The following is a 27,907-nucleotide window of genomic DNA, read 5'->3' as shown; positions in this document are numbered from 1 at the left end:
AATGAAATATTACTATGTTATTTTTGGGTTGTTAATGCAGTTATAGGCTTATGATTTTTTTGTATTGTTGAGTATTTGATGAGACAAGGAATGGAATACGTAATAAAACGAAAAATAGATTTTTCAAATTGTTATTGGATCCCCCCCTCATGAAACCCCGAGCGATTAAATCGATTTATCATTCGATTCTTTTTATATTTCGATAATGTTAATGTTTCGATCCTGCCCATCACTACCGGACTGATCTGGACCTATATATTTTTTTAAATCTGGTAGGTAAGAACTAATATTTTAACATAACATTGTACAATCATTATAAGGTATGGTATCATCGGTTTACTTCATCAACTTCACATTTTGTGACATAGATAAAATTTGGGAAAATATTACTTGAGGTTACGATTTTGCGAGTTCGTGATTCTGTGTCATTTATGTTTTGCCGACAATTGTTTACAAAATGTATCGTCTATTCACAACCCAAAATTTGATCGTTCAGAAGACTAATTGCCTCCTGAAGACCAATTGTGAGTAATCATGAATTCTCATTTTCAAAAATATTTTGACATTTCAACATGCTTTCATCAGTGTTCTCTTTGTTTATATAATCGAAAATTGGGAAATATAAGCATTAATAATAGTTTGGTTTGTGATGTCACTTACCGTAATACTATAATATAATTTTTTTGTGAATTGATGGGTTTATTTATTATATCACAGATTCCTGCTACTGTAATCAGTGGAAACTCCAGGGACATGCATTGCCTTGCCTAGTCTCCAAATCGAACATTTATCCAGCATCTTTGGGGAGAATATCTTCAAGATATGCTAGTTTAGATCATTCTATTGTTGACAATAACTGGAAGGCGCTGACACCTCCCAACGGTGGACTTGTTTTCACTAGACATTTTTCTGTCAGCAATGTTTATTTCGAAAGTGAACCACTTAAACCATCTTCTAAAGTGGAAGAAACCGTACAAACTTTGAAAAAGAAAAAAGAAACTGATGCAATAGAAGAAGAGACAGGCGTAAAGAAGGTACCTGTCAAGAAAACCCTGAAACAAAAGATTGTTGATGAACTTCTACACTACTATCATGGTTTCCGATTATTATTTATTGATATAAATGTTTCGAGGAAACTCCTAGGTAGAATTTTGAATGGAAAGACACTTACCAGACGAGAACACAAACTTTTGGTTCGAACCACAGGCGATGTATTTAGATTAATTCCTTTTTCAGTATTTATAATTGTTCCTTTTATGGAATTCCTGTTACCAGTGTTTGTTAAGTTCTTCCCTGGTATGTTGCCATCAACATTCGAAACGAACACAGAAAAGGAAGATAAAATGAGGCAAAGTTTAAAGGTCAAGTTAGAAATGGCTAAATTCTTGCAAAAAACTCTGGATCAGATGGCTCCACAATCAAAAAATCACTCATCTGAGTTGGCCAAAGAGTTCTCCGAATTTTTCATCAAGATTAGATCTACTGGAGAGCAGCCAAGTAACGAAGATATCTTACGTTTCGGTAAACTGTTTGAAGATGAGATAACTTTGGATTCTCTGAACAGACCCCAGCTTGTAGCATTGTGTCGAGTACTGGAAGTGAATACAATTGGAACTAGTAACATCTTGAGGTTTAACTTGCGGATGAAGCTGAGAAGTCTGGCAGCAGATGACAAGATGATAGCCAAGGAAGGAGTTCCAAGCCTGTCTCTTTCTGAGCTGCAGCAGGCGTGCAGGGCCAGAGGAATGAGGGCATACGGTATGCCAGAAGATCGACTGCGCTCTCAGTTGGAGACCTGGCTTCACTTGTCTCTGAATGAGAAGGTGCCCCCTTCCCTCCTGCTTCTGTCTAGTGCCCTCATGATCCCCGAGAATGTGCCCACATCCGACAAACTGAAAGCCAGTATTTCTATTCTTCCCGAAAACATTATTGTGTCACAGAAAGCTGCCATCTCTGAGAAGGAAGGAACTGTCGATAATAAGGTTAGTTTTTTAAAATATTCTATTGACAATTTGTTTTTCAAACCTATGTCATTTTTTTAAATAACACTGAAACCTAAATGATCTTTTCTCAGACAAAATTTTATTTGTGTAATCAAAAACCCTTCAGAATAATTTGTTTTCAAAATGAAACAAACACTTAGTTTTAAACCACTTTAATTTCGAGTTATATTAGTCGACTCGTAACTACTCGTAACTAGTAACTCGAAATTAAAGTGGTATAAAACTAAGTGTTTGTTTCATTTTGTATAATGTCAAGCCACAAAGTGTTTGCTTTCTTCGATAATAATTTGTTTGCTTCTGGGAACATCTCATATGATCTCATAGAAATCTCGTATCTCTCTTACCGTCATGGTAGGAAATGTGATCTAACGGCATTAGAAAGAGAAAACACCATGCTTTATATTAAAATCTAGAAGTTAACCACAGAAGAATTAAAATGTGGACCTTTATGAAACCCTAGGTTCTGAACGCAATTTGAAAAAAAATTACGAAACATTGTGATTTTTTTATTAATTATTTTTTAATTTTTGACAAAAAAGTGAAGTGCATAAATAAACCACTCGCTAGATCGATATCCTCGGGCTTTTTGTATGAAACAAATTAGTCCTAAAAAACCATAGATATGCCAATATATAGACAGTATAATTCTCATTCGGAGCCTACTTATTATACTATACACCCATGAAAAATGAGTTATTCATTGGTGGATATAGTTAGGCAATCATATGACGTCACAATCATGACGTTATAATTTTCGAACTTAGTTATAACCCCCCTGGTGAGGAGACAATAATGTTACAAAAACAAATAACAAAATATATTTTTTTGTTCAAATTTGTTCTTATGTTTACATTAAAATTGTTAATTTTTGATGTACAAAAATTTTTGATATATAAAAAATTATAGATTAATATATCAAAAATTATATTTTAATACATAAAAACTCAATTTTAAAGCGTATTTTATCACCTTTTAAAAGCAGTTTTTAGTTTTCGGATACATTCAGAAATATTCCAAGTGGAAATACTTCGACCTACTGTCAAAATACGGCAGAGGCCTGGGGAGCTATTTAACCTTTTTATATCTTCTAACCTTTGAACTTCGCTTCCTGCCTAATGGGTTTAAAATTTTTAAATAAAAAAAATAGTTTTTCAATCTGAAAATATTGCTTTTTCTCTACACAAACCACACGAAAGAATATATCCCTTTACTTGATATATGGGATCATCCAGAGCATTGGATCAAACTTTAAAATGGGACTCGGCGCCCTTTTAAAAGCACTATGAAACTAGATAATCCAACAATGTTCCTGAAACTTTTCAGGCTAAAATCGAAGCCATCAAAGAAGAAGAGCGTAAGATCCAGGAGGAACGGCAAGAACAACGCGAGGAGACTATTCGCCTTCAGCAAGAAGAGGCTGCCCAGGACAAGGCTCCCATTGTTAGCGCCGACTCTACTCCAGAAATGGTCGACAAGGCACCTGTCATTTCTGCAGATGCTGACAAGCCCAAGAAGGAGATTAAAAAGGAAGAAGGAATATCAGTCAAGGACATCGAAATTATCGAAGATGCTTTGGATAAACTAGGTTTGTTATTTTTAATTAGTTGACCATTTTTCCTTGAAAGAATAACTTCTGGTCTACCACTGTACTTTGGTTTGGTCTACCATTGTACCAGTTTTTTTTTTTAATTTGTAGTATTTGTTGAGTTTTTATTTTTATGTGTTATTGTACAAGAGTTCCATCTACTTGGATTCACTGGAGTTTTTCAGATTCCTTTCTGAAGGAACTGAGAGACTGGAGGAACGGAAAGATAAAATCACAACTCCTATGGTTGTCATAGGTGGCAATTAAATGAATATTTTTTTGACACTTGCCTGGTAGTTTTTGTAACCTTATGTAAATTGGGATGAAATTAATATAAAAATATGATAATAACATTACAACATTATTGCTAATGTCACAAACCCTTTAACAAGTTTACCCTTTGAGAATGTTGTCATAACCATCTGCATTGTCAAACAAGTTGCACAAATATATACAAGTGAACATGTAGTCATGAAAATGGTGAGTATAAAATGTGCTTTATTTTTTAAACCTGAAGTTAATTTAACATTTTTTTTGCATTACACTCTGCATTGACTACTGTACTTTTTTAACTTACTTTAATTCCTACTACTACCATCAATTTATTTAGAAAATTTTGCTTATGCAGTGATGGAGGACTTCGCTAGCAGAGGAATTGAATCCACGATGCCTGGGTGGGAAACCGATGAATTGAGCTGACGCATTTGCCAACCCAGTTACTTGCTTTAGATCTATAAAATCAGTTACATTTTCAATTATATATAAATTGTGAAAAACTGAATAGGACTCACTTTAGGTTTATTTAGATTAAGAAGTATGTTTAAATGTTGATTTAATGATTTGTTTGAAAATACAATAATTTAGAAATAATATATTGAATTTATACTTTCATCTTTGACTACAACACTTGGAGTGTTTTGGCGCTAGTTTGTCTCTGTAATATATTGATGTACAACTGTTTTATGGAGACTATGATAAAAATAAATGATTTAATGACCTCCACACCATCATGCCGCCCAAGTACAGGTGTCCCAACACTCCTTTGTCCTGCAGGTTTATTAAATAGAAGCCTCTTCAGTCGGCTTTCTTCTATTCAAAATAAGCAATGTCGAAATAAAATTTGATATTCATTTTAGGTAAGAACAAGAAGAAACTTCTCCTTGAGAAGGAAGAAATTGCTGATCTGAAAGAAGAGATGGCCGACTACCAGGAAGATGTTCAGGAAATGAAGGAAATGAGTAAGGCTGACCAATTGAAACTTAAGGAAACCACGGGAGCTAGAAGGTATAACTTACAAATATTTTCATTGTTCCACTGGGGTCATCGAGGTTATTCGTAGTCAAATATTTATTTGCTATTACAACAATATCAGATATTATAAATATATAGATCTGAATTATACACTGATTAGATTCAGATTTCTGTAAATCGTTCTTCGCACGGGAGACCCTGAGAAAAATGATTTCCTTCGAGGTCTTCTTTTCGAATGCTGTCTGTAGGGTCTTTTTGAGAAGAGAACGGAGTGAGCATGTGCACCTCCCTCCCACAACCCATGTTGTAAGAGGGTGGAAACACAGAGGCAAATTGTTCCACAGCCGAGCTGTTGAACTCAACCATATATGTTGGGTTATTAAATGTACAGTTATATTTTCTAGCCCTTTTTTATCAATGGAAACTGTAAAATATTCTTGTGTTTATGTAATAATTAATAGTTAATAAAAATATTTATAAATAAATATTATGACATAAAATTCTTGCATCATTATCAAGTTTAACTGATAATGAAGGCTGAACAAGTACATAAACATTTTCAAAGGTTAATCAGTAAAGATTATTTTCTGGTTTATTCTAAGATGTCATTTGCCTTTTATTTTAAAACATGTAATCTTTTCAATAAAATAACTCGTTTTACTTCCGGGCTTCACCTTTTCTTTTTCTATCACATTTTTAATTACATAAATACATTATTTCAAAGCTTGTAATGAAAATGTCATAGCAAGGTGGAAAAACTATTGTTGACATTCCAGAAAGTAAAGCTCGGAAAATTTTATGGTCTAGCAGATTCTCCAATAGTGACCAGCTGCTAATCATGCACAAGTACAATTGAATTTGGGAGCCACCTCTGGGCTGGAGCCCCAAAATATTATATAAACCTACTTGATTCTGTGCAAAGGAGGGCGGTATGTATGATTGACAACCCATTGTTAACAGACCGATTGCCATCTCTAACGCACAGACGCAATGTAGGCATGCTGAGTCTCTTCTACAGATATTTTAATAGAGCCTGCTCTAAGGAGCTAGCTGCATTGATCCTCAGTGCACTGGTACACATGCTAAAAACTCGACGGATACAAGTAGAACACCCATTCATAGTTATACAGGGTGTCCGGAAACTCGTAGTACTAGCGGGAAACTGGTGAATCTACATCACATTTGGAGTCGATTTTGTAGTATATTTTTTTTTATTTGAGCTTTCGTTATCGAGTAAATCGAGTTTGAAGTTGATTTTTTTTTAATTTATTTTTTTTTTTTTTAATCAAATTCTTATAAATTATTACTGAAGATCAAAGTACCCAACTAATTAAAACTATTTGAAAGTAAAACAAATGAAGAAACTCGGATTTGAAGCATTATTTTGAAATCACCCTTCACTTAACCCGGTGTAATCATAAAATATTTCTGCTCTGCAGGGTTAAAACATCTGTTATTCAACCCTAAACACCAGAAAAAACTTTAACCCTAAAATAGCCGAAAAATATTTTTTTTGGTTTTTTTTTTTTTTTGAAAATGCTCAAATCAAAAAACTTTATGTTTTTTTGGGTTCCCCATGTGGTGTAGATTCTCCAGTTTCCCGCTTGTACTACGAGTTTCCGGACACCGTGTATAGGCTTCATAAGAACGTGTTGTTTCTTCGACTCGTTTTAGTGTAATCGGCTCATATGTGGAACGAGCTCCCGGCATCTGTATTTCCTCCTTCTAGTGAACCCCGCAATGCTTCACTATTGCTAATGTCTTTCTCAAGCGTATCCGACTTCTTCCGCATTCACTACTGTATACCACAATATTACTGTTAAAAAACTACATTACATTGACTTTAATTCCACTCTCTATCTCATTACGGTGCAGAGATATTGAGTTAAGTATTTTTCGGGAATCCCGACCTCTTCTACCATTTAAACATCTCTAAACACCTGGCATTAATAACAACAAACTTTGAATTTTTTATATATTAAGATTAGAAACTAGTTAGAATTTAACTCAACCATTTTGAATGCATTTTATAATATAAGGCTTCGTTCTGCCACAGACCGCCTTCTATGTAGAGAAGTTAAAATTTTTGGATGAGAAATCTGAAAAAAAGTGTTTCTTTTTAGATCTCGACAACAGTGCTGGAACCAACCATACACAGTGATACGTGTTCCGGGCCTCTTCAAGACCCACATTGATAAATCCTTTCTACGGCTCCTACTTTAACCCGCATTACAACACGCCGCCATACTTCCCCTGTTTTTACTGGGGAACTATGTCGCCAGACAGGGGTGCTCTTGTGAGGTGTAACATAAAAAATAAAACAGTGCCAGCCAAAGAGTTTTTGTTGCGACAAATGAACAAGATAATGAAAATAACTTTTATGACTTTTAATTTGTAGGTTGTACAACAAAGTCAATTCTATGATCGGCAAATTGGACACAGTTCTCACAAACCTGGAGAAGGAGAAAGTAAAGCAGATGGAAGAATTGGCACCAGAAAAGGCCAAAGCCAGTGAAGATGAACTGGTGCACATCGAGGAGTTGATGACTGCGATAAAGAAGATACGAAACGTACCCAACGACTCGAAAATGGACCAAATTCAACACATCCTTGGCAGATTGGATGACGATTTTGATGGCCAACTCAAGGTTGATGATGTCTTAAAGGTATGAATATAATATACTGTCTTTAACACAAGCAGGCATTACAAAATATTTTTTATTGTTTTTTTGAATACAGTACGAGAGTTTCAACTGCTCGGAGCCTGTGGGAATGCAGCACCCTCAAGCGAGGGAATGAAGGGAGTGTGGAGGGAAATTAGATGGGGAAGAGGAAGGTTGGGAAGTAACTGACCATTCGGATCTGGTCACTAAACACTATATTGTCTCTATTGAAAATAGTGTTTAGATTGTATCTATCTATTTGTGTGTCTTTCATTGTTATCAGTTATCACGAAGCATGTTGTTTTCAATTATTTTGAAAGGAAAAAATATTTTTTGTCTTTAATTAATCTTGTTTTGTTATGTTGATTATTTTTAACATAATATTAAAGTGAGTACAGTAATACCCTGAATTACGCAAGTAATTAAGCAATGCGTACTGTGGACCTTCAGGTACTTAACTCTTTGCACGCGGCCGTATCAACTGTTGATACGGAAACTTTGACGGCCGATATTCCAGCGCTCTTTCGTCATAAATGTATTTCTTGCTCACTTGGACATTCGTAGAACTATCACGATGCTGACATCTACAAGAATTTCTCAAAAATAAAATTGTATTTCATAAAAAAAGATCGATAGTCAAGTGCGCCTCTTCGCGCCTTTTAGTCCTTTAGTTTACATTTTTGTCAACGGATGGCGTTAGTACTAGTATGTCATTCACAACTTTTCATAACTAAAAATGATAAGTGATCATGGTGTCCCACTTGTGTCTATCAATGCAGTGGCCTAAGTACACACAAGCCGAGTGAATGGCGGGACCACATTCAAAAGATATGGTACGTCTTTGTATGAAATTTTATGTTTTTGTTTTTATAAACATCTAAGAGTGTTGACACACGTGGATTTGTTTTCATTCTGTGGAGAATAATCTGTTCTGTCTATATAGTCCAATAAATCATGCCAGAATGCTATAATTTGACATTTAATTGCGTGCATAGGTATTTGAAAATATGTACCGCGTACGGGTATGGATAAAACGGAGCAAATTAACGCGTTCAAAGGGTTAACTTTGGTTAATTGTAAAAGTATGTAAATAAAAACATATGACAATGCCACTGTAATTCTTCAGGATTATTAATATAATTAAATTACTGATCTGTGTTAACTAGTTGCGAGCTGGGATGTGAGAGAGAGAGATGAAGCTAATGCATGGGCTTTTACACTAGTATTACAGTAGAACCTCGTTAATTCGAAATCCAGCGGACATCAAAAATCAAATTTCGAATTAACGAATTCCCACGTAATTCGAAATTTTATGAAAAACAAAAAAAAAAAAAAACGCCGAAATACGATTTTCTCGGCCGCCTCTTCAAATCCGTGTGGTATTTTAGTTGTAAATTCGTATTAATACCAATTATTTCTTTATTTTCGCGGTCGATTACCGTAGCGGCCGGCCCTGTAAATTCTGATATTCGCAATAAATTCGTAAAAATGCTATATATTTACGCGTAAATCGAGATTTCGCTGCCGATTTCGGTCGCGGCCTACCCTTTAAATTGAGATATTCGTAAAAATACGATATATTTCCGCGTAAATCGAGATTTCGCGGTAATTTTCTGTCGCGGCCGGCCCTTTATTTCAAATATCTAAATTTGAATTCGTAAAAATACGATATATTTCCGCGTAAAACGAGGATTCGCGGCCGTATTCCGTCGCGGCCGGCTCTTCAAATTCAGATATTCGAAATAAATTCATAAAAATGCTATATATTTACGCGTAAATCGAGATTTCGCTGCCGATTTTGGTCGCGGCCTACCCTTTAAATTGAGATATTCGTAAAAATACGATATATTTCCGCGTAAATCAAGATTTCGCGGTAATTTTCAGTCGCGGCCGGCCCTTTATTTCAAATATCTGAATTTGAATTTATTTCAAATATTTCGGCATGGATCGAAAATTTTCGGCCGATTTCCGTCGCGCCGTATTTTTTCAACGCGGATATTCGAAGTAAAGTTAGTAAAAATACGATATATTTACGCGTAAATCGAAATTACGCGGCCGAGTTTCGTCGCGGCCGACCCTTTAAATGCAGATATTTGGCGTAAACTCGTAAAACTACTACATATATCCGCGTAAAATGTATTTTCTCGGCCCTTTAAACTCGGATATTCGAAATAAATTTGAAAAAATATGACATTCCAGTGTAAATCGATTCAGATTTACAAAATAATAATACTAATTAGGACGATGTATAACCACGTAAAAATACATTTTTCGGCGTTTTACCGCCACGGCTGACTTTTAGATTCAGATTTACGAAATATTATGATTTATTTTCGCAAAAATCAAATTTTTTCGAATTACACGAACAAATTTTCGTGCGCGGACAAAAATAAATTTCGAATTACGAATTAACGAATTTCGAATTTAAAAAAATTTTGTATGAAAAAATTTTTCAGCGGAAATTTTTTTTGCGAAAATTTCGAATTACGCGTTTTTTCGAATTATCGGGGTTCGAATTAACGGGGTTCTACTGTATATAACTGTCTCGCTCTACACTAACAAAGTCAAACACCTGACTTTATTGTCCCTCAAGACGCGCAAGAGAAACCGTGGTTGGGTATTAATTTCATACTTCCTCTGTTAGTTTCATGCCTCACTGCCAAAAATTGGGGTTGGTCCCAGCACTCCATCGCGGGTTTAGGATTGTTTCCTAACATGAAATAAGACGTGGGTTGTTAATCATGTGATCAATTTGATTAAACCCCAGACATTTTTATCAGTTTCAGATAATATCATGGCGTGAATTGTCTATTTTAACTTTAACCTCTCAGAAAAGGACTTTTATTTACTTTGTGTTCCTTTGCGAACTGTCAAAACGCGAAAATTTTTGTGTTATTCAGGAGTTTTGTTAAAAGCTTCATAACTCACGTTTTGGGAAACGTAGCCTCATTCTAAAAAATGTTTTGGAAAGATTATGAAATTCACTATCGTATTGTTTTGTTATACGTAAATATTTGCGTGTCTAAATATACATTTTCTGAAAACGTCAAAAATATGTAAAAATCGCTGACCATTATTTCAAAGCTGTGAAAAATGTACTTTTTTCTGAGTATCATAAAGAAATAACACTTTATATATTGAAGAAATATAATTAAAAACTATTAGTCACCTCAAAATATTAACCGTCCAAACTAAAATATTTTTAATAAATTATTTAAAAACGCAATAAATTATGAACGAACAAGATGACAGATTCAATCGACTCAGATAATTCACCTCTACATTCCATAGATATTCTTGAATGCAGACGCGTAGCGTTATTCATTATCGATACTCTGTTTTTTAAATCATGGCAATCCGTATACTAGTGATGGAAATAAATCGATTTTTGTAAAATCTCGCGCGTTTACGTGAAAAGACGTACTAATATACGTCTTGACCGCTATTATCATATTTACGTCTTTTGACGTTCTAATGTTCCCGAGTGGTTAAAGTCGGTCAAATTAAAATTGCTGGAATACTCAAATTATTTCTTAAATAGATCAATTTTATTGGCATTTTTGGGGCCTAAGAGTTGGAAGGTCATAAATGCATTGGCGACATTAGTATTCTTTCAAACTAAGATGAATTGAAAGAGAAGATAGATTACTGAATCAATGCTCGTGGTTTCACTGAAGTAGGTCCAGTGTCACTGCGTTTAGTGTCGCACATAAGTTCGGCAGACAAGCTGCCGCAAACACGTCGCTCTAGGCTCTTTTTCGTGAGAAAAAATTCTTTCCTGTGCTTTTGTGAGGAGAATCATTCTCGTGCAAAAACCAAACATGATGGAATTTCTTTCCATTCATATGTGCTCAAAAATCACTTATTATTTCAATAAATACAATTATTCACATGGATTTTTGTAAGATGCTCGCCCGCCAGTGGGCCGTCGCATACAGAAACGACAGACACTAATAATAATACCAGTTTGATATTTCATCTTTCGCATCATATATTCTTTTCTAATCGATATTTCGCTTTGCATCTAGAAACTGCTGTATTTTTAGTTCAATTAGTATAAATTTGCCTTTGTATTCAAGTCAATGCTTTCAAATCAGTATAGTTCACACTTCTAGAGATTATCTTTTTAGTAGTTTTTATAGATTTCTAGTAGGAATTAAAAGTTAATTATTAGAGAGATTAGTACTATCTGTTAAATTTCTATAAATTCTTTGTAATCTTTGTAAAGTGCCCTTGAAGTGTTACGTATAATAATTGTGTTAGCTTTACCGCTGGATCCATATTCTTGGAATTACCATATCATGAAATCATGACACCCGCATCATCACAAATCATTATTCAATTCTCCAAACTGCAAAACTAGAATGCTTTCATAACCTTTCTCACAACCAAACAGTTGTACCATTCTTAGTTAACTGTTTTATTCCTAGCATTGATCTAAAGCGCATGAATTGCTACAAAATGTCTACAAATGACGCACTGTTTAAAGTCTCGACAACACGAGTTAGAACAATCCCGCCCTCCTGGTCACGGGAGACTGGCGTCGGCAACGAGTTTACAAAATGTTGGCATTGTGTGCCTCCGCGCGGATGTACTGCGATAGTTACCAAGATACTTGAATCGTCAGGTATCGGGTACTTGCACATTCCTGTGGAAGAATGTCCTAAGAGTCAAACAAAAATACACTTTTTTTTTAAAAGGCTACCTTATTCGATCCTTGAGGTGATTGAATCTCTGAACAATGTTATACATATAATGTTGATAAATTATTATTTATTTATTGACGCCCTATTGGGCTTTTAAGTACATAACAATTACAAATTTAATTTTTAACAACAGTATAAAACAAACAATAGAAAATCGAAATAAAATATTTTGATTTCTCATACATTATTTACATTTAAAAAGTGGTGGACTAATTTGGCTTTAAATGTATTGAAGTTTAAATTAAATATGTCAGCGACATCACTTAGTTCATTGCCCAACCTATGTATTCTTTCTAACACAGAATTCGTAGCGAAGTTATTGTTGTAGAATAAAATATTCCGTCTAGTATATTTTGGAGATATATGTAAAGATAGCAAATTTATAGTGTCAGGGCAGTCCAACCTTGAATGAACAATTTTATATAATAAAAGGAGATCAAATATTTTTCGCCTTTCAGATAATTTCGATAAGTTAAGGTTAAACGCAACGCTCGTTGTATTCTACGTGTTCACAGATGGCGTTAATTAATTAATTTTGTTTAAATACGCTTTTGCAAGGAATTGCTTTACAGTATTAAGACAAATTATTTGTTTGCGCCCTCATATACGCAAAATGAATATGAATAAATAGTTTTGTCCATATAAAAACTCAACTCTATCGAGAAAGGCATACAAATACAATATTGGATTGAATCATCGGTAAAATATTGTATTTGTGTGCCTTTCTCGAAAGAATTAAGTCTTTAAACGAACAAAACTATTGATTCATATTCATATTGCGTATATACGGGCGCAAACAAATGATTTGTCTTAATATTGTAAAGCAATACCTTGCAAAAGCGTATTTAAACAAAATTAATTAATTAACGCCATCTGTGAACACGTAGAATACAACGAGCATTGCGTTTAACCTTAAGTTTACTGCGTAAATTGACATAATTGATTTCAATAATAGGAATACCAATTTTGAAATTAATAAAACGTAAAAATTTATTTTGAATTTTTTCAATTTGTAAACAATGAGAGTTGAAATGAGGACACCAATTGGTTGAATTGTATTCAACCTGACTTCTAACCAGAGACGTGTATAGTAATTTTATAGTTTTTATGTTATTAAAGTCTAGCGATTCTGAGAATAAATCCAAGCATTTGTAATCCCTTACTGGTAATGCTATTAATGTGATTCAAGAAGCGTAATTTGGAGTCAAAGATAACTCCAAGGTCATTGAATTCAAAGACTCTTTTTAGATTGGCATTGTTAATTGAGTAGTCAAATAATAAAGGTGTTTTAGATCTATGGAAACTGATCGTTTGGCATTTGTTGATATTAAGATGTAATTTGTTTACGATGCACCATTCATAAAGTTTATTTAAGTTCATTTGTAGAGTTAAACAATCAGAAGAATTACCGATCGATTTAAACATCTTTAGATCGTCGGCGAATAGAAGAAAGTGAATATTATCGAAAATTAGTGAAATGTCATTAACCCAATCGCTGCCATTTACGCGTATCGGCGTACGAACGATCCGTGCCACAACTGCCATTTACGCCGTATCACGTAAATCGCCAGTATGAATGTTTCGAAGATGATATTTCTAAGTTCTAACGGTAGATGGGGCTAAATATTATTTTGTAAAATATTATGAACTGTTTCTTTGCGACATCTCTGGTAAAATATGATAATTTTAATTTTTTATACTACGAAAAGCAGCATCCAAAAAAGGTCAACAGATTTCTTGATGCAGTCGTTTGATTCTCCCGCCATCGCAGCGTCGTGTGTGTGGATGTCACGTGGTTATTATTACGTTCTCTGTGGTGTGGTTCTAAAAGTTTTTTTAATATTCGGCGGAAATGTGGACTTGAGTTTTTATTCCCGAATTGAGAATTTAGTTTGCGTATTTTTTTTTAAATTTAGTTCGATATTTCTTTTCGTGTGTACTTTTATACAATCATTTTTGAAACTTTATTTTTAATATCCCTAAATATGTCAAGACGCGATCTCAATGAAGAAGAGATAAGAGAATTCGTCCTCGATATTGACTCTGAAATTGAGGAAAGTGATGATGATTCAGATATTATAACGCAACTTAGTGACAATGAAGATGAGCCTATGGAGACTGAAGTTACCCAAAGAACTTCGTCAGGAAATTGGACTGTGAATTCCGGAAATTTTAAACCAATCATCCATCAATTTAATGATTTTCCATCTGGAATAATCGCGACCCCATTATTATCAGAAAATTCCCCGGAAATAAATTTTTTTGAACACTTTCTAAATACAAATATAATGGCCGATATTGTCAAGGAGACAAACAAATATTATCAAGCGACTATTAGAAATAAAGTTATTTCTGAACATTCACGGCTTCGCAGGTGGAAAGATACATCAGTTAATGAACTCTACATATTTATTGCAGTGACAATGCTAATGACCAGAAATAAGCACCACACGATAGAAGAGCACTGGTCGAAAGATCCCCTTCTGACAAGTAATATATTTGGCAAGAAGATGGCAAGAAATCGTTACCAGATATTGCTGAGTATGCTGCATATGTCAGACCCTGATTCTCAAATTGCTGGTGACAAATTAAATAAAATTAAACTTCTGGTCAATCACACTCGAAAAATGTTCAAAGAAACAATGATGCCATACGAAAATCTTTGAATTGACGAGAGTATTATAGAGTTCAAAGGACGTCTTAAGTTTAAACAATATATTCCATCCAAACGCCATCGTTTTGGAATAAAAATGTTTATTTTGTGCGACTCGAAGACAGGTTATATTTTAGATATAATTATTTATTGTGGAGATGGGACGGATGTCACTGACAAATCAATTTCTTGGGGCTTCAGGAGCTGTTGTCACCACTATGTTAAATGACTACCTCGGTAAAGGCCACAAATTATATGTAGATAATTGGTACACTAGTCCAATATTATTAAAATTTTTGCATGACCACCAAACTAACGCATGTGGAACAGTGCGAAAAAACCGTAAAAACATGCCAAAATTCAATAAATTGAAGAAAGGGGAAATTACTTCTCAGTATTCCGATTCACTGATGGCATTAAAATGGCACGACAAAAGAGAAATTCACATGTTAACGACGCTTCATGATGATAAAGTTTCTCCTACTGGGAAAATAAATTTTAGAACTGGAGAAGTAGTTTCGAAGCCAAATTGTATTCACGATTATTATAAAAACATGGGCTTAGTAGATAAAGCGGATATGATGATAACTAGTGTAAATTCACTTAGAAAATCAATTAAGTGGTACAAAAAAGTTTTCTTTCATTTGAGGCCCCTAGAAACAAAGACGGAAGTGTCCACCAAACGTCAAAAATGAGTTGAATATGCAGTTTTATAGAGAAAAGTTCATTCTATCTCGAGAATATATCTGTTTTTAATATAATTGTTATTAAACCATAGTATTTTGGCTTTAAAGTTTTGTTGTTGTAACAAATACGGCAGTGTCCACCTCCTTCCGAAACAAAAGCGGCAGTTTTTCAAATAGCCAATCAGGATCCTTTATTCATAATGGCGGCCGTACTTGAATTCATACAAACTCGTGCGGAAGCGTCAGTGAATCGTGTAGTGAAAAGTTGTTATTTTTTGTGGAAATAACCATTTATTGTTAGTGGACGTCAAATATTCCAAGAATGGAAACTTTCCCCGATATATTGCCACCGGAATCAGTGAGAAAACGTGTCAAACAACCGCCTAAATGGAAGGCAAACATCGCCAAGAAAAAAAAGTAAACCGCCATCATGTTGTAGGCAAATGTCAAAATATGACATTTTTAGAAAGAAAGAAAAACAAGAAGAAGAAGATGATTATGTTCACATAGAATGTAATGAGGAATCGGCAGAAATCGTGTCAGACTTATTAATGATTTAGTTAATTTTTGTATTATTTTATAATTTAGTTAACTTTTCTTTAAATCTATTTTTACCTTTTATTAAATCTATTTTACCTTTTTTTAAATCTATTTTCTGTTATCCAGAATTTATGAAAATTTCTAAGATAGAAGTGACCTATCAACTTTCAATAATATCTTCAAGAGGAACTCAACTGCAACTTTTTCAATAAAAAAAATCTTCCTAAAAATATAGTTTTCTTACATTGACTGCAACATCTGTCTGTTGAAATTGTCATTTACATCAAAACCGGCAGTTTCCAACTGTTTGTCAAACAAAACAGCAAGTGTCCAAGCAAGATGGTCAAAATGATTGAAACAAAAACGGAATGTCCATCAAAAAAATTCATTTTTTAAAGAAACTGGGCCATTTAGATACATAGATGATTTAAAATAGTATTCTTAAACCGGTTTACTATCATTTTATTAAAATTTCCTTGCATATTGATGAATAACGGACTGATTAAACGTTTTTTTTAGATTTCCAACAATTTAACAAAGTGGACACTTCCGTCTTTGTTTCTAGGGGCCTCATTTAATCGATTTATTTTTACTGAATTCGTACATTATGCACAAAACCGTTACTTCCAAAAACATTACTTTTCCTGATTTCCAATTATATGTGATAAGACAATTATTAGAAAAATATCATACTACATCGCACCCTGAAGTTGGTCCATGTACGTCACAAGATGTGCCATTACGGTTATCTGCCAAAATGCTAGTAAAACATGCCGATACCTATACCCGCAAAGGAAAAAACCCAAAAACCTTATAAAAACTGTTATGTTTGCTCTAACACTAAACTTAGACCAAAAACAAGAAAAGCGACGAAGTACATGTGTGGCGAATGTAACGTACCGTTATGTGTTTGGCCATGCTCAACAATATTCCACGAGAAAAAAGAATATTAATTTTAAATCTTTAAAACATTGTGTAAATAAAATGTAGTACAATTTAGTGCAAGTAGTAGTAGTAATATCAAATATAAAATGTGAAAAAAGTTGGAGAATCGTTGCCGACTCGATACAATCCATAATGACATGTGAGTGTTTATCTTATATCTCTTTGTTTATTTGTGTTAGTGAGTCAGCACTATGGCCGGTTCACCGCACTCAATTATTCTGTCGGTGTTTATTACATATTTATGTCGAAAATACATTACGGGACACACTCGAGGATTCAAATATCTTATCAAGTATGTACCAAAGATATCAGTAATGAGCATCTAGTATAAACAAAGCCCTCAATGGCAATGGGAATGCCATAAAGATTTTTTTTTATTTTTTTTTTTTTTTTTATAGTGAATACCTCACAAGAGTCCCAACTGCTCCCGTCTGGAGCCAGTGAGACTATGGCATCCCCAATTGGGGGATGTTGTGAGGCTGAAGGTAAGTGGTGAAGGGAAAGAGGAAGGTGGGGAAGTACCTGGCTATTCAGATCTAGTCACTAAACACGGCTAAAGCCATTTGGAGCAACGTTTCAATTCTGAATGGTGGTCTTACACCAGGGCGATACTGGTAGTATCTTCCACTCTGGAACGTGCCGCAAATATACTATATATTATTTTAATTAATTAATTGTGAAATAACACAAATTAATCAAATAAAATTTATTTGCGCACGCCGGGTTCGAACCCGCGACCTTCGGAATGGCAGTCCAATGCGTTACCACTGGACTATGCCGGCCGTCAGATCAGAAGATTAATTTAATTGAGAACTTAAAAAAGACTGAAATAGCTTGGCGTGTCGTAGTTGACAGAGTATATTGCTTGGGCGCCTATTGGGTTAATAAATAGTAGGAAAAGAATTGGTCCTAAGTGGGAACCTTGGGGGACCCCACTTAAGGCAAAAAAGTGTAAGAAGTTGTGGAGGTAATTTTTACAGATAATTTTCTGTATGATAAGTAACTTCTAAGCCATTCGAGAAAGTTGCCGCTTATTCCCAAGTGTTCTAATTTTTCCATTAAAATGCGATGAGAAACAGTATCAAAGGCTTTGCTAAAGTCAGTATAAATTGTATCAACATGAAGACCCTTGGACAGTGCATTAGAAATAAAACTTTCGTAAAGCAATAAGTTAGATGACGTAGATCTGTCTGGCATAAAACCATGTTGAAATGTTGATATAATTGGTTTAATTTGATGCATGATTTTACTTAATATGATTTTTTCTAAAAGTTTAGGTAGTGATGACATAATACATATGGGTCTATAATTTTCAATTTGACATTTATCTCCTTTTTTAAAAATAGGTGTTATAAAGCTACTTTTCCAAATTTCAGAAAAACAACCTCTAGATAAGGATAAATTGAAAATTATAGTAATAGGAAGAGCTAGAACATGAATACAGTTTTTAAGTAATATTGGAGGAATCATATCTGGCCCCGAATTCGACCTGGTTTCCAGCTGTTTGATAAAAGTCACAACATCATTTACTACCACATGGATGTTATGCAAGTTGAGTGAGCTTTCGGTAAATTGGGGTTTATCAGATAATATGTTGTCATTGTCTTCAACATATATACACTCTTGAAGAAATCTGCAAATAAATTTACAATATCGTTTTTGTCATGACCCACTTTTTTCCTGTAAAACATTGTACCGGGAAAGTTAGAGTTATTTTTCCGAAAGGAGTTAAGGCAAGACCAAACCGCCGCGATCATTTTGCGTCCGCGATGGCGTGCACGGTGAGCGTCATGTGTGCGTGCAGAACCGTTCACACCAAACTAGCGATCAACTAGCGATCAGCTGGCGTCCGTGGCACTCGTACGTTCGTGTCGGTTGTGTGGCAGGTATAGCTCGGAGCGGGAATCATTTAAATAATCATAATCATGTTTGGAGACGAATCTGAAGAAGAATTATTACTTCTAGCGGCTATTGCAGATGATGAAGATAGTAATGCACGGTATGATTGTGTCAGAATATTATATTTATTTATACTTAATATATGGGCAATTTTCAAATATTTTGTACAATATTTCGAATTATCTATTTTATAAAAATATCAACATTTTAAGGGTATTTTTTACAGAAAACAATTCCTTGCATATTCTATGTTATTAAAATTACCAAGGGACCATACATTTTACGGTATTTTAAGAGAAATCTCAGTTTCCACTTAATCCCAATAATTCTCCTATCTCTTTCCAAACTTGATACTTCTTTCTATTATTTTTATATTCTGGATGTGAAGTGTCATAAAGTAAACGATGCTTGCTAATTTCGTTGATCATTCTCTCTGTATTTGTATCCGACGGTGTTTGTATTTCATGAGAAATACCACAAACTCAGAGATAATTACGTTGCGTGCAGCGTGCAGATCCTGCAAGCAGCAACTGATCGCGGACGCGAGCGATCGCGCGTCCAGACGCTGCACAGGACGCCGCGGCCAATCAGAGAACGCTTCGATGTGAACACGTTGCTACAAGTTCATACACGACATCTGATCGCCACCGTGCACGGGATCGGGGACGCGCTTTGATCGCGGCGGTTTGTTCGGGCCTTTAGCGTAATTCCAAAATTTATTAATATTTGTTAAAATAGAATTTTCAACATTGTTGGTGTATTTTTTTAAACATACTTTCGATTTCCTAGTACAATCTTTACGCAGAATGGAGAATGCGATATAATTATCTAGCGTTCTATTTATTTTATAACGTTTGTGGGCAATTTTTTTATCGTACGTTAGATTAATTAGTTCAGAATCGAACCATTTAGGGAATTTAGAAGTGTAATATTTTTGTAGGGGTACAAATCTATCGATTGCTTGATAAATTACATTGTAAAAGTATTCTAAGGCCTCATTTAAACTTGAACTTTTACAAGTGAGATCATAAGCCCAATTATAAGTAGATAAAAATTCTATAATCTTTGGGTAATCTGCTTTTTCAAAATTACGCTTGACAATCGTGGGGTCAATTATCTTAACATAAGTATTGAGGTAATTGATTATTAGAGGGGGGTGGTATTTATCGAATGGAAGAATCATTTCATCAGAGGCATACACATTAACACTAGAAGAATTTGTAAAGACAAGATCGAGAAGACGAGAATTGATGTTGTATACATGGTTTTTCTGATGCAGATTTAAAAAGTTCGACATTTCTATATTTTCATGGGAGGCATGATTGATGTTGTCCGGACTCGAGGACGCGATGTTCTCAATGTCCCATACAATATTTGGGAGGTTGTAGTCACCCATCAGAATAAATGTAGCATCAGGAAATTTTCTTCGCATATTTTCAATTTCAAGGTGGTGCTCCTTATATGTTTGCAGGCCAGAGGATGGTGGTATATATGTGCAACCGATTATAAGTTTTTCATTTTTTAAGGAAACCATTACAAACACTTGTTCAAGATGTTTGTGAAGGCATTTCAGTTTCTTCAAATTCATTTTGTTGATACTTCGAATTCATTTTATTGATACTGACAATAGTACGCCGCCACCTCTTGTTTTATTGCTGGAACTTTGATATCTGTCGTTTCTGTAAATGAAATGATCTAAAAACCCCAGTTCTTGATCGTTTATGCCAGCATTTAGCCATGTTTCAGTAAGGGCATAAATTTCGTAATTCATCGTTGGTAATGTACATTTTAGTTCTTGAAGTTTCGTTCTCAGTCCTCTTTCATTTTGATAATATATTATTAGTTTGTGGGTAAGTTTTTTGGATGTGATTATTGATGTACTTGATTGTAATGTCTTGCTCACCCAATGATTGCCTATTTTTTAGTTCGATTCGTAAATTATTTAGATAGTTCCTTTGAGCAACTGATTGGTCAGGGTACATGCAGATGTTATTCTTCAGCGAGTGTTTTTTGCCGAGTAGGATTTTCGGCCATTTAGACTCAGGGAACTCGACTTTTACACCCCTCGGTTTATTAGTATCCCTTTTCCCGATTCTGTAAACTTTCAGGTCAAGAGAATTGATAGAGTTGTCCAGGTCGAAAATGATTTTTTTTATGTTGGTAGTGTCGTCTTTCATAATATCAGTCTGGGTTATTGCTTCGCTTTTAGGGAAGTTACATATCATAATATTTTTTTCCCTTAAATTTTGATCATTCATCTCAGCAATAATATCAAAGATGTTATTTGTTTGCAAATTAGTAGTGGTTACAGCAGGAGGAATATTTTTGTACACTGATAATTCGCCTTCTAGGGTAGCCATTCTTGCAGCCATTGGGCCTATGGACCCTAGGATATTATTAGTTTTGGGTATAATTTTGGCAATATGCTCCTTTGTAAATTTGTTATTGGAATCCATCACAATATTAGTTAGTGCATTGATGGCATCTTGTGCAAGGGATATGTATGTCTGCGCATCCATGATAAGTTCGGATTTAGGTAAATAAAAATTAATAGTAGGTTGAACTCCCCTGATTAGTTCACTTACAAGTAGTAATGAGTAGGTATCAGTAGTGCGGAAATGCTGGTCACCTGCCTTTGGTGTAACAATAATATTAAATATTGAATTTAAGTAAAGTTATTATTATTTGTTATTAAAACTTCGGGCTTATATTTTATTGTTGAGGACACAAAGAGCAGAGCAAGAGAAATGAGCAGATTCACAACTTTTACACTGGAACACAATGGCACAGGAATAGTGTGTTTTTTATTTTAAATATTTTGTGGACAGAAATAATTCGTGACTGGTTTAGTTTACTGTTGTGTGTGTGATGTTTTGTATTGAATATGATTTATTGTTAGACATTGGAATATAAGCATTATCAAAATAGCAAAATCAATATTTAAATATGCATTAACAATGCTCAAAAACACTGCCATCTGTAGTAAAAATCTTTTCTTTTTTTTTTAATTTTCTTTATTAACAGGTTTTAAACAGGTTATGTTTCAGACAGAACACAGAAAAGCTAGAATGTCAACCATTGCTAATTTGAAGAGCTTATATTTTGAAGAATAAAATGGCTGAATATACATTCACAATGAAAAATAGAATAAAATTTGCACTAACGACCAAAAAGGTTTAAATATGTAAATCCATATAATCCGATGTCTAACTATTACCACCTTTCATCTTTTTCAGATTATCGAAGCAATTGGAACAGAGAATGTGAACCTGTCCCAAGAGCAAGTTGGTGAGCTCATAGAGCTGCTGGACAAGGAAGAGGTCATTGATGTAGAGAACAAAATACAGAAGGCCCTGCAGAAGAACATGGAGCAAGAGAAGATAGCCAAGGAGTCCAAGAAGCAGAAGGAGGTTACGGATAGTTCAGGAGATGCATCGAGTGCGCTAATAAATAAGGTTGGTGCTTCTGTAATATTGCAGATTTTTCTCCAAAGAAGCGAGGTTAGCAGTTGCCATGCTGTGAAAATGAAAATTGATAGATGTGAGTTGAAAAATTCGGTAGATTGGAGACAAAAATCGGTAGTTCGTCAAAAAAATAAATAGGTGCTAGATTGTTACAAATATTTTGGTAAGAATGGAATCACTGCTAGCAGTCCACAATGGAGTGCTGGTACCAACCTGATGTAGACTGAATGCTGTAGAAATGAGTAATAATTGGCAGTGAATTGCCGTGTTTGACTGTGTTACAAATGTAGAGATTCGGAAAGAATGCTAAGTAATGTAGTAAACGGGATTAAGAAAGGAACGCTTAGGTTGTTTGGACTTGTGGAGCAAATGAATGCAGAAAGGTGTGTAAGGAATATATGATGCAAAAGTAAATGGTAGAAGATGAGACTCCTGAGGAGGACATCGCACAGTCATGTGAATAAATACTTGAGTTGAGTCATGTAAGGAGCCTGAATAATAAAAGAATTAGTATGAGACAATCTGTGTGTGGCGGTTTTCCCTCTCTGCTTACCCCTGCGGTGAAAAGGCCTGATGGTTAGTTAGCAGATTTTTCATTCCAATTCCCACTATTTAAAAGTTGACATAATTTTATTCAAAAGATGAATGACGAGTTAATCCGCCAATAAGACTGAGAGTATTAGCGATGTGTGATTGATCTGAACATTATTATTTCATAAAGATAAGTTTAAGTTTGCTTTCTGGTCCAAAGTTGAGGTTTATATACAAAAAAAAATCATGTTTTAATTAAACTTTAATACTAAATTAATCCCCTCCCAATAATGCCACTTACAGCTTGGCATACTATTCTAGAAATTTATTCAAACAGTACTAAAAAATTATAATTATGTATAATTAAAGTGGTACTAAAAAATTTCATTCTATGGCGACACGAAGCTACCACTTCATCTTTGAAATTTGTTCTTCACAATCAAATTTCTTCAAATGAATTTGACGGTTCGTTTAAAGGCGGGTCTCCAACGACAATATGTATTACCACAATAACCAAATGTTTGTGCAAACATGAAACATAGGGGGCAGGCCATAATATTTTTGTTTTCCGTGGCCGATGGAAAACAAAAAATGTTGTGGCCCCGACCCAATGTTTTTGTTTTTATCCGACGTTTCGACGAGTTATCTAATTGTAGAAAGTAGAAAAACATGCGAGAAAAATGATTATTACTGCAACTGCCACTTGAATTTTGGATCTTCAATTATCCGTGATTCTGCTCTAATCACTGAGCTATAACATCAACCTTCGTACTTGCATTGTTTTCCAAATACATATTATGGTGTTTTAAAATTATTGACACTACATATATAAATTATTGAAAATGTATTCTTTTATACATTTTTTTTTTATTTATTTCCCTCATTTAAACACATCTGGGAATCTTGCAACCTCGAAACTAGACCCATTTTGAATGTCTAAAGGATTCCTAATTCATGAATTCATTCAACTCCCTCCAAATTCCTTGTGCTCTTTGAATATTAAACCATTTAAAAAAAATCAATAACCTACACGTCTATAATAATCACAGGTAATAGAAACAAGGGAGTCGGACCATTATTAGTATTAAACCGCCCACATAAAAGTGTCGCCAACATCTTTACTTAGTACTTACTCACCTAAATAACTTCCATTGACTCCGCTACTGCGAGTAGCTCAACGACAGTCTGTTTCTATTATCTATGGTAATAATGATCGATCCGACAAGCACATGAGTTAGAAATGTTGAACAAATTTTTAGGCCAATGAAAATCTTTTGAAGGAGGCGGAAAAGCACAAGGCCATTCAGGAAGCCATCGAGAAGCAGAAGGAGGCCATTCTACCCAAGATGGATCCACCGGAGGTGCCTGCCAAGCCCGCGGGAGACTCCCAGCAAAAGGACGCCGCCAGCGGACCACCAAAAGGACTATAATTAATTAACTAAGGCTATCTTAATCTTAAGGAAGCATTTCACCACTTCTGAGTAAGCTGCAAATTATATGTTTCTCCACCGTTGAGTAACACTACTCTTCAAGTAAACATCGGATTTTGCAGGATTGTTAATCCTAAGATTAAAGCTACTTGACGAGTACGTACTCAAGTTTACTCAGAGGTGGTGAAATTCCCCCTCATTAGGTAATGTTATGGTTAAGGGAAGAAGCTTCCTGAGTGTAATAATATATTGTCATATTAATCGTTGGTGTTGAGTACATAGTTTGGCCTTTGATACTGAAAACAGTCAGTGTAGTAGGGTCTGTATATTATTCGATTTCCCCCACGATGTGTCAGTTAAGAGTGCTGACTTTACTGGATGATGCACGTTTGATTTGTAACAAATAGTAATTGAAATTCATTTGCATGGTTAATTTTTTCTGTGCAAAAATATGTGCTTTTTTCTGTTGACTGAAAATTGTTTTGTAAGAAATGCATTTGGCAAATTCTGTTGTAAGGGAAATTGCAAAATAAATATTAGATTAACTGCTACGAGAGCGGTAAGAGTATTGGCTCTGAGTCCAAAAGTTGAGGCTCTTAAACCCGTAAAGTGCGATTTTTTCTGTTTATTTTGCCTATTTCACCACATATACAATATTTATAGAATGGTATTTTTTCTCTGGGATCAAAACTATTGTGACAGCAGGACTCTTAAACAGGCTAGGCCAATCTATGTATTCTTTCCCGATGGTATTACTTCAGTCGTTTAGCAACTACAGGGCTGTGTTTTGTTTAAAGTAATGATTGTTAATCTTATTTATATTAGGGTTCTACCAATGCAGTGTTAAATATTTGTCCATGGCAATTTTGAATTTTTCTCCGTTGGAGCACGCAGCAATGGATGTGATAAGTATTTATTTACTCGTAGGTGATTCTAACAAATCCAATGTATGTGTATTTATTTGTTTGCCTTAAAGGCTTATCTATACTAAAACCTTGTGTATTACATAAAGGTAAGGACACACTGGGCCCAAGTATGTAACGCATGAGGTGCTACATTCCTAGGCCGACATGCACACTTATCCTACTTACGCAACACAAATTATGTAAGGAAACGCCTTCCAATATGTGTGACAGGTGTGTTTCTAGTTCTTATGTACATGGCATTAGTTGATTTGATATTTATTTTTTAGATTATGTGTTTCCCTTTGAAGACGCACTTACACTGTTCAGCTTTGTCAAGTCTTGTGATTCTGAAAGTGAAATTTGACAACTTCTTTTTAAATTTAATTTTCGTAAATGCACAAGCAAATTTCAAATCAACTGCAATACAATCAACTGACGCGTTACATATGCAAGATCTAAAAACACACTAGTCACACGCGTTGGGAGGTGTGACGGTCATCTCCTACACCTTTAACCAATGCTAATCTGGCTGACCCAGATCGGCGTTGCGTGGGGAGCATAGGAGTGCGTGTGACAAGTGTGTTCCTAAAGCCTCTATTTTCATAGAAAATGTATGGATTGTAAGTTGTCCAGGTGTTTTGGTGCGGTGCGTATATGGGGTCAACTTACCTTAATACTGTGCGTATTTTATTTTAAATGTTTATCCACCGTTAAATTCGTTGCAATATAACATGGATCGTCTTAAACCATATAGAACTAAGTCAAAAAACTTACATTTGAGAAAACGATGGTTTTGCGTTTGGTAATGCTGTGTAAATACCACCATCACTATGGAACTAAATTGTGACCTAAATTTAAGATAAAGGCTTAGATTGAGTTTTGAACATATATTTATTATTCCAGCATATTTAACATATCAATTAAAAATCATTTAAAAAAGTTAGTTCACTCTGGTTGAATACTTCGGTAAGTTAGTTCAAAGTTAGTGCACTCTGGCTGGTTATATTATGTGACTAATCTCTTCCATTGCATACATTAAGTGAACTAAGTTCATTCTTCGAAAAACTCGTCGTCTGAAGCAAGTTCTAGGCCATCAACATCTTCATCACTTGCATTTCCTGATTCTTCTTTTGTACGCAATGCTTCAAAAAATGGGTGATGAATCGGTGGAACATACTTTAATAGTGACATTATGTCATTCTTCTTTGCTTGTGCGATTCGATTTCCTGCAGGGTACAGTTGGGTTAAAACTACCTTGCTAACATTGAATGGTTTTCCCCGGAGTCGCTTATTGAGGTTCACTTCATAGAATTCAACTGCATCGTTGAGAGTGTACTTGAACTTCAAAATGCCTGGTCTTGATTTCACAACACATATTAAACGCATTTTTAACCATTCTACTTTCATTTTTTTGTTAGCGACAGTGGTTTTTTTCCTGTTTGTGAGAAATGATAAAATCGGTTTGGTAGAGACAAAATTTTCAGGGATCATCGTCGAGACTTCAAAGGATTGCTTTCGTGGTCGACATTCACGAATAATAGCGTTGTAATCTTCCACGGAATACACATTTTTGTGATACTTTAGATGTTTTTCAATGTCCCCAAAATCGCTGTCGTTAGGAAGGAAGCTATGTCCTGGCACTGGAAATTTGTGTTCTATAATGTCGATTGGGTTGTCATCTCTCTGAACAATGTACATTATTGCTGCTGCCATCTTGATGTTCCGGTTTTGTCCACCGCAAGAGTCGGACCAGAGCACAAGGTGGTTGGAATTAATTTCGTTAGATGCTAAGTATTTTAGAAGACATGATGCAATTTCGTTTGGCCCACGAGAAGCAAGTCCTTCGTGCCAAACATGCATAGTAGCCTTATCATTCTTGCATTCATGCATTCCTAGGTTATAAACTGAGAGCTGACGCTTATAATATGCTTCACCTGTAGATATCTTGGGTATTGGCAAAGTTTTCTGTAGGTCGAAAGTCAGCATTTCAATTTCTCCTTTTTTTGCAAGCACTATATCATTTTTTTTGGAAGTCTGCGTAGCTTCAACACGGGCGTGGTGAAGAGCAAGGTCTGCTTTCAACTTGTTCATTTTGTCTTTGTCTTGTTCTGACAAAGGTTTTCCTTCTTCTGCCCTTATTTGCACATTAAGGCTATCACAAGTCTTGCATGTATCCTTCTGTGGTGTCTTGAACTTGAGATTAAAAGATCTACAAAAAACTCTCTCGTATGATGATTGACTTACTGGCTTATTGTTTTTGAATTTGCAATCATCGCAATACAACCTGTACATCATGCATAGGTTTAACCCTGGCTGCAGATACTTGCAATTGGGGTTTTTGATACGCGTGTAGTGACTGATGTAGCGAGGAAAGCTTTTAATGTGGTCGTGAACGAGTTTTTCAGTGGCAGCATCAAGTTTATTTCCTGGCACATGGCGCCCCCTGTTATCGGTTAACTTTCCGGATCTACCTTTTACAAGAGCTCGATGCACACGAGCACTGTCAATCCGTAAGGTATTCAAAAACATCAGTTTGCACACCTGAATGTCCTTTTGGTCCCCCTTTAAATAATACGCCCTTGACTCTTGTCTTCTAGATGCCAATCCTTTCACACCAACTCGTTGTTTCACACTGGTAGTCTTCAC

At 34.9% G+C, this 27,907-nt stretch overlaps 1 protein-coding gene across 2 annotated transcripts; it reads left to right on the top strand.

The window, feature by feature from the left end:
- The first annotated feature begins 359 nt into the window (after positions 1-359).
- Letm1 (Leucine zipper and EF-hand containing transmembrane protein 1) lies at positions 360-25,989 on the top strand. 2 transcript variants are annotated; one of them, XM_089637374.1, is made up of 7 exons: positions 360-524; positions 718-1,982; positions 3,327-3,588; positions 4,725-4,872; positions 7,238-7,505; positions 22,168-22,386; positions 24,207-25,989. In XM_089637374.1, exons 1-7 carry the CDS (start codon positions 458-460, stop codon positions 24,354-24,356), a joined length of 2,379 nt encoding a protein of 792 aa, XP_089493500.1. In that variant the 5' UTR covers positions 360-457; the 3' UTR covers positions 24,357-25,989. The 2 variants fall into 2 exon arrangements, with proteins under 2 accessions (XP_089493500.1, XP_089493499.1); XM_089637373.1 differs by having other exon boundaries at positions 24,186-25,989.
- The last annotated feature ends 1,918 nt before the right edge of the window (positions 25,990-27,907 follow it).

Source organism: Hesperophylax consimilis, chromosome 11 (assembly GCF_061612785.1).
Source record: "Hesperophylax consimilis isolate HC1 chromosome 11, BYU_Hcon_1.0, whole genome shotgun sequence".
Lineage (NCBI taxonomy): Eukaryota > Metazoa > Arthropoda > Insecta > Trichoptera > Limnephilidae > Hesperophylax > Hesperophylax consimilis.
The sequence above is the reverse complement of the archived record's forward strand: the minus strand, read 5'-3'. Positions and strand labels throughout refer to the sequence as shown.

What these genes read in the sequence shown, in the direction of transcription:
- Letm1 (XM_089637373.1), top strand. Translation starts at nt 458, where the DNA reads ATGTATCGTCTATTCACAACCCAAAATTTGATCGTTCAGAAGACTAAT. An exon ending in AAGGAACTGTCGATAATAAG is followed by an intron (nt 1,983 to 3,326) that starts GTTAGTTTTTTA and finishes GAAACTTTTCAG; the next exon opens with GCTAAAATCGAAGCCATCAA. An exon ending in AGGTTGATGATGTCTTAAAG is followed by an intron (nt 7,506 to 22,167) that starts GTATGAATATAA and finishes CATCTTTTTCAG; the next exon opens with ATTATCGAAGCAATTGGAAC.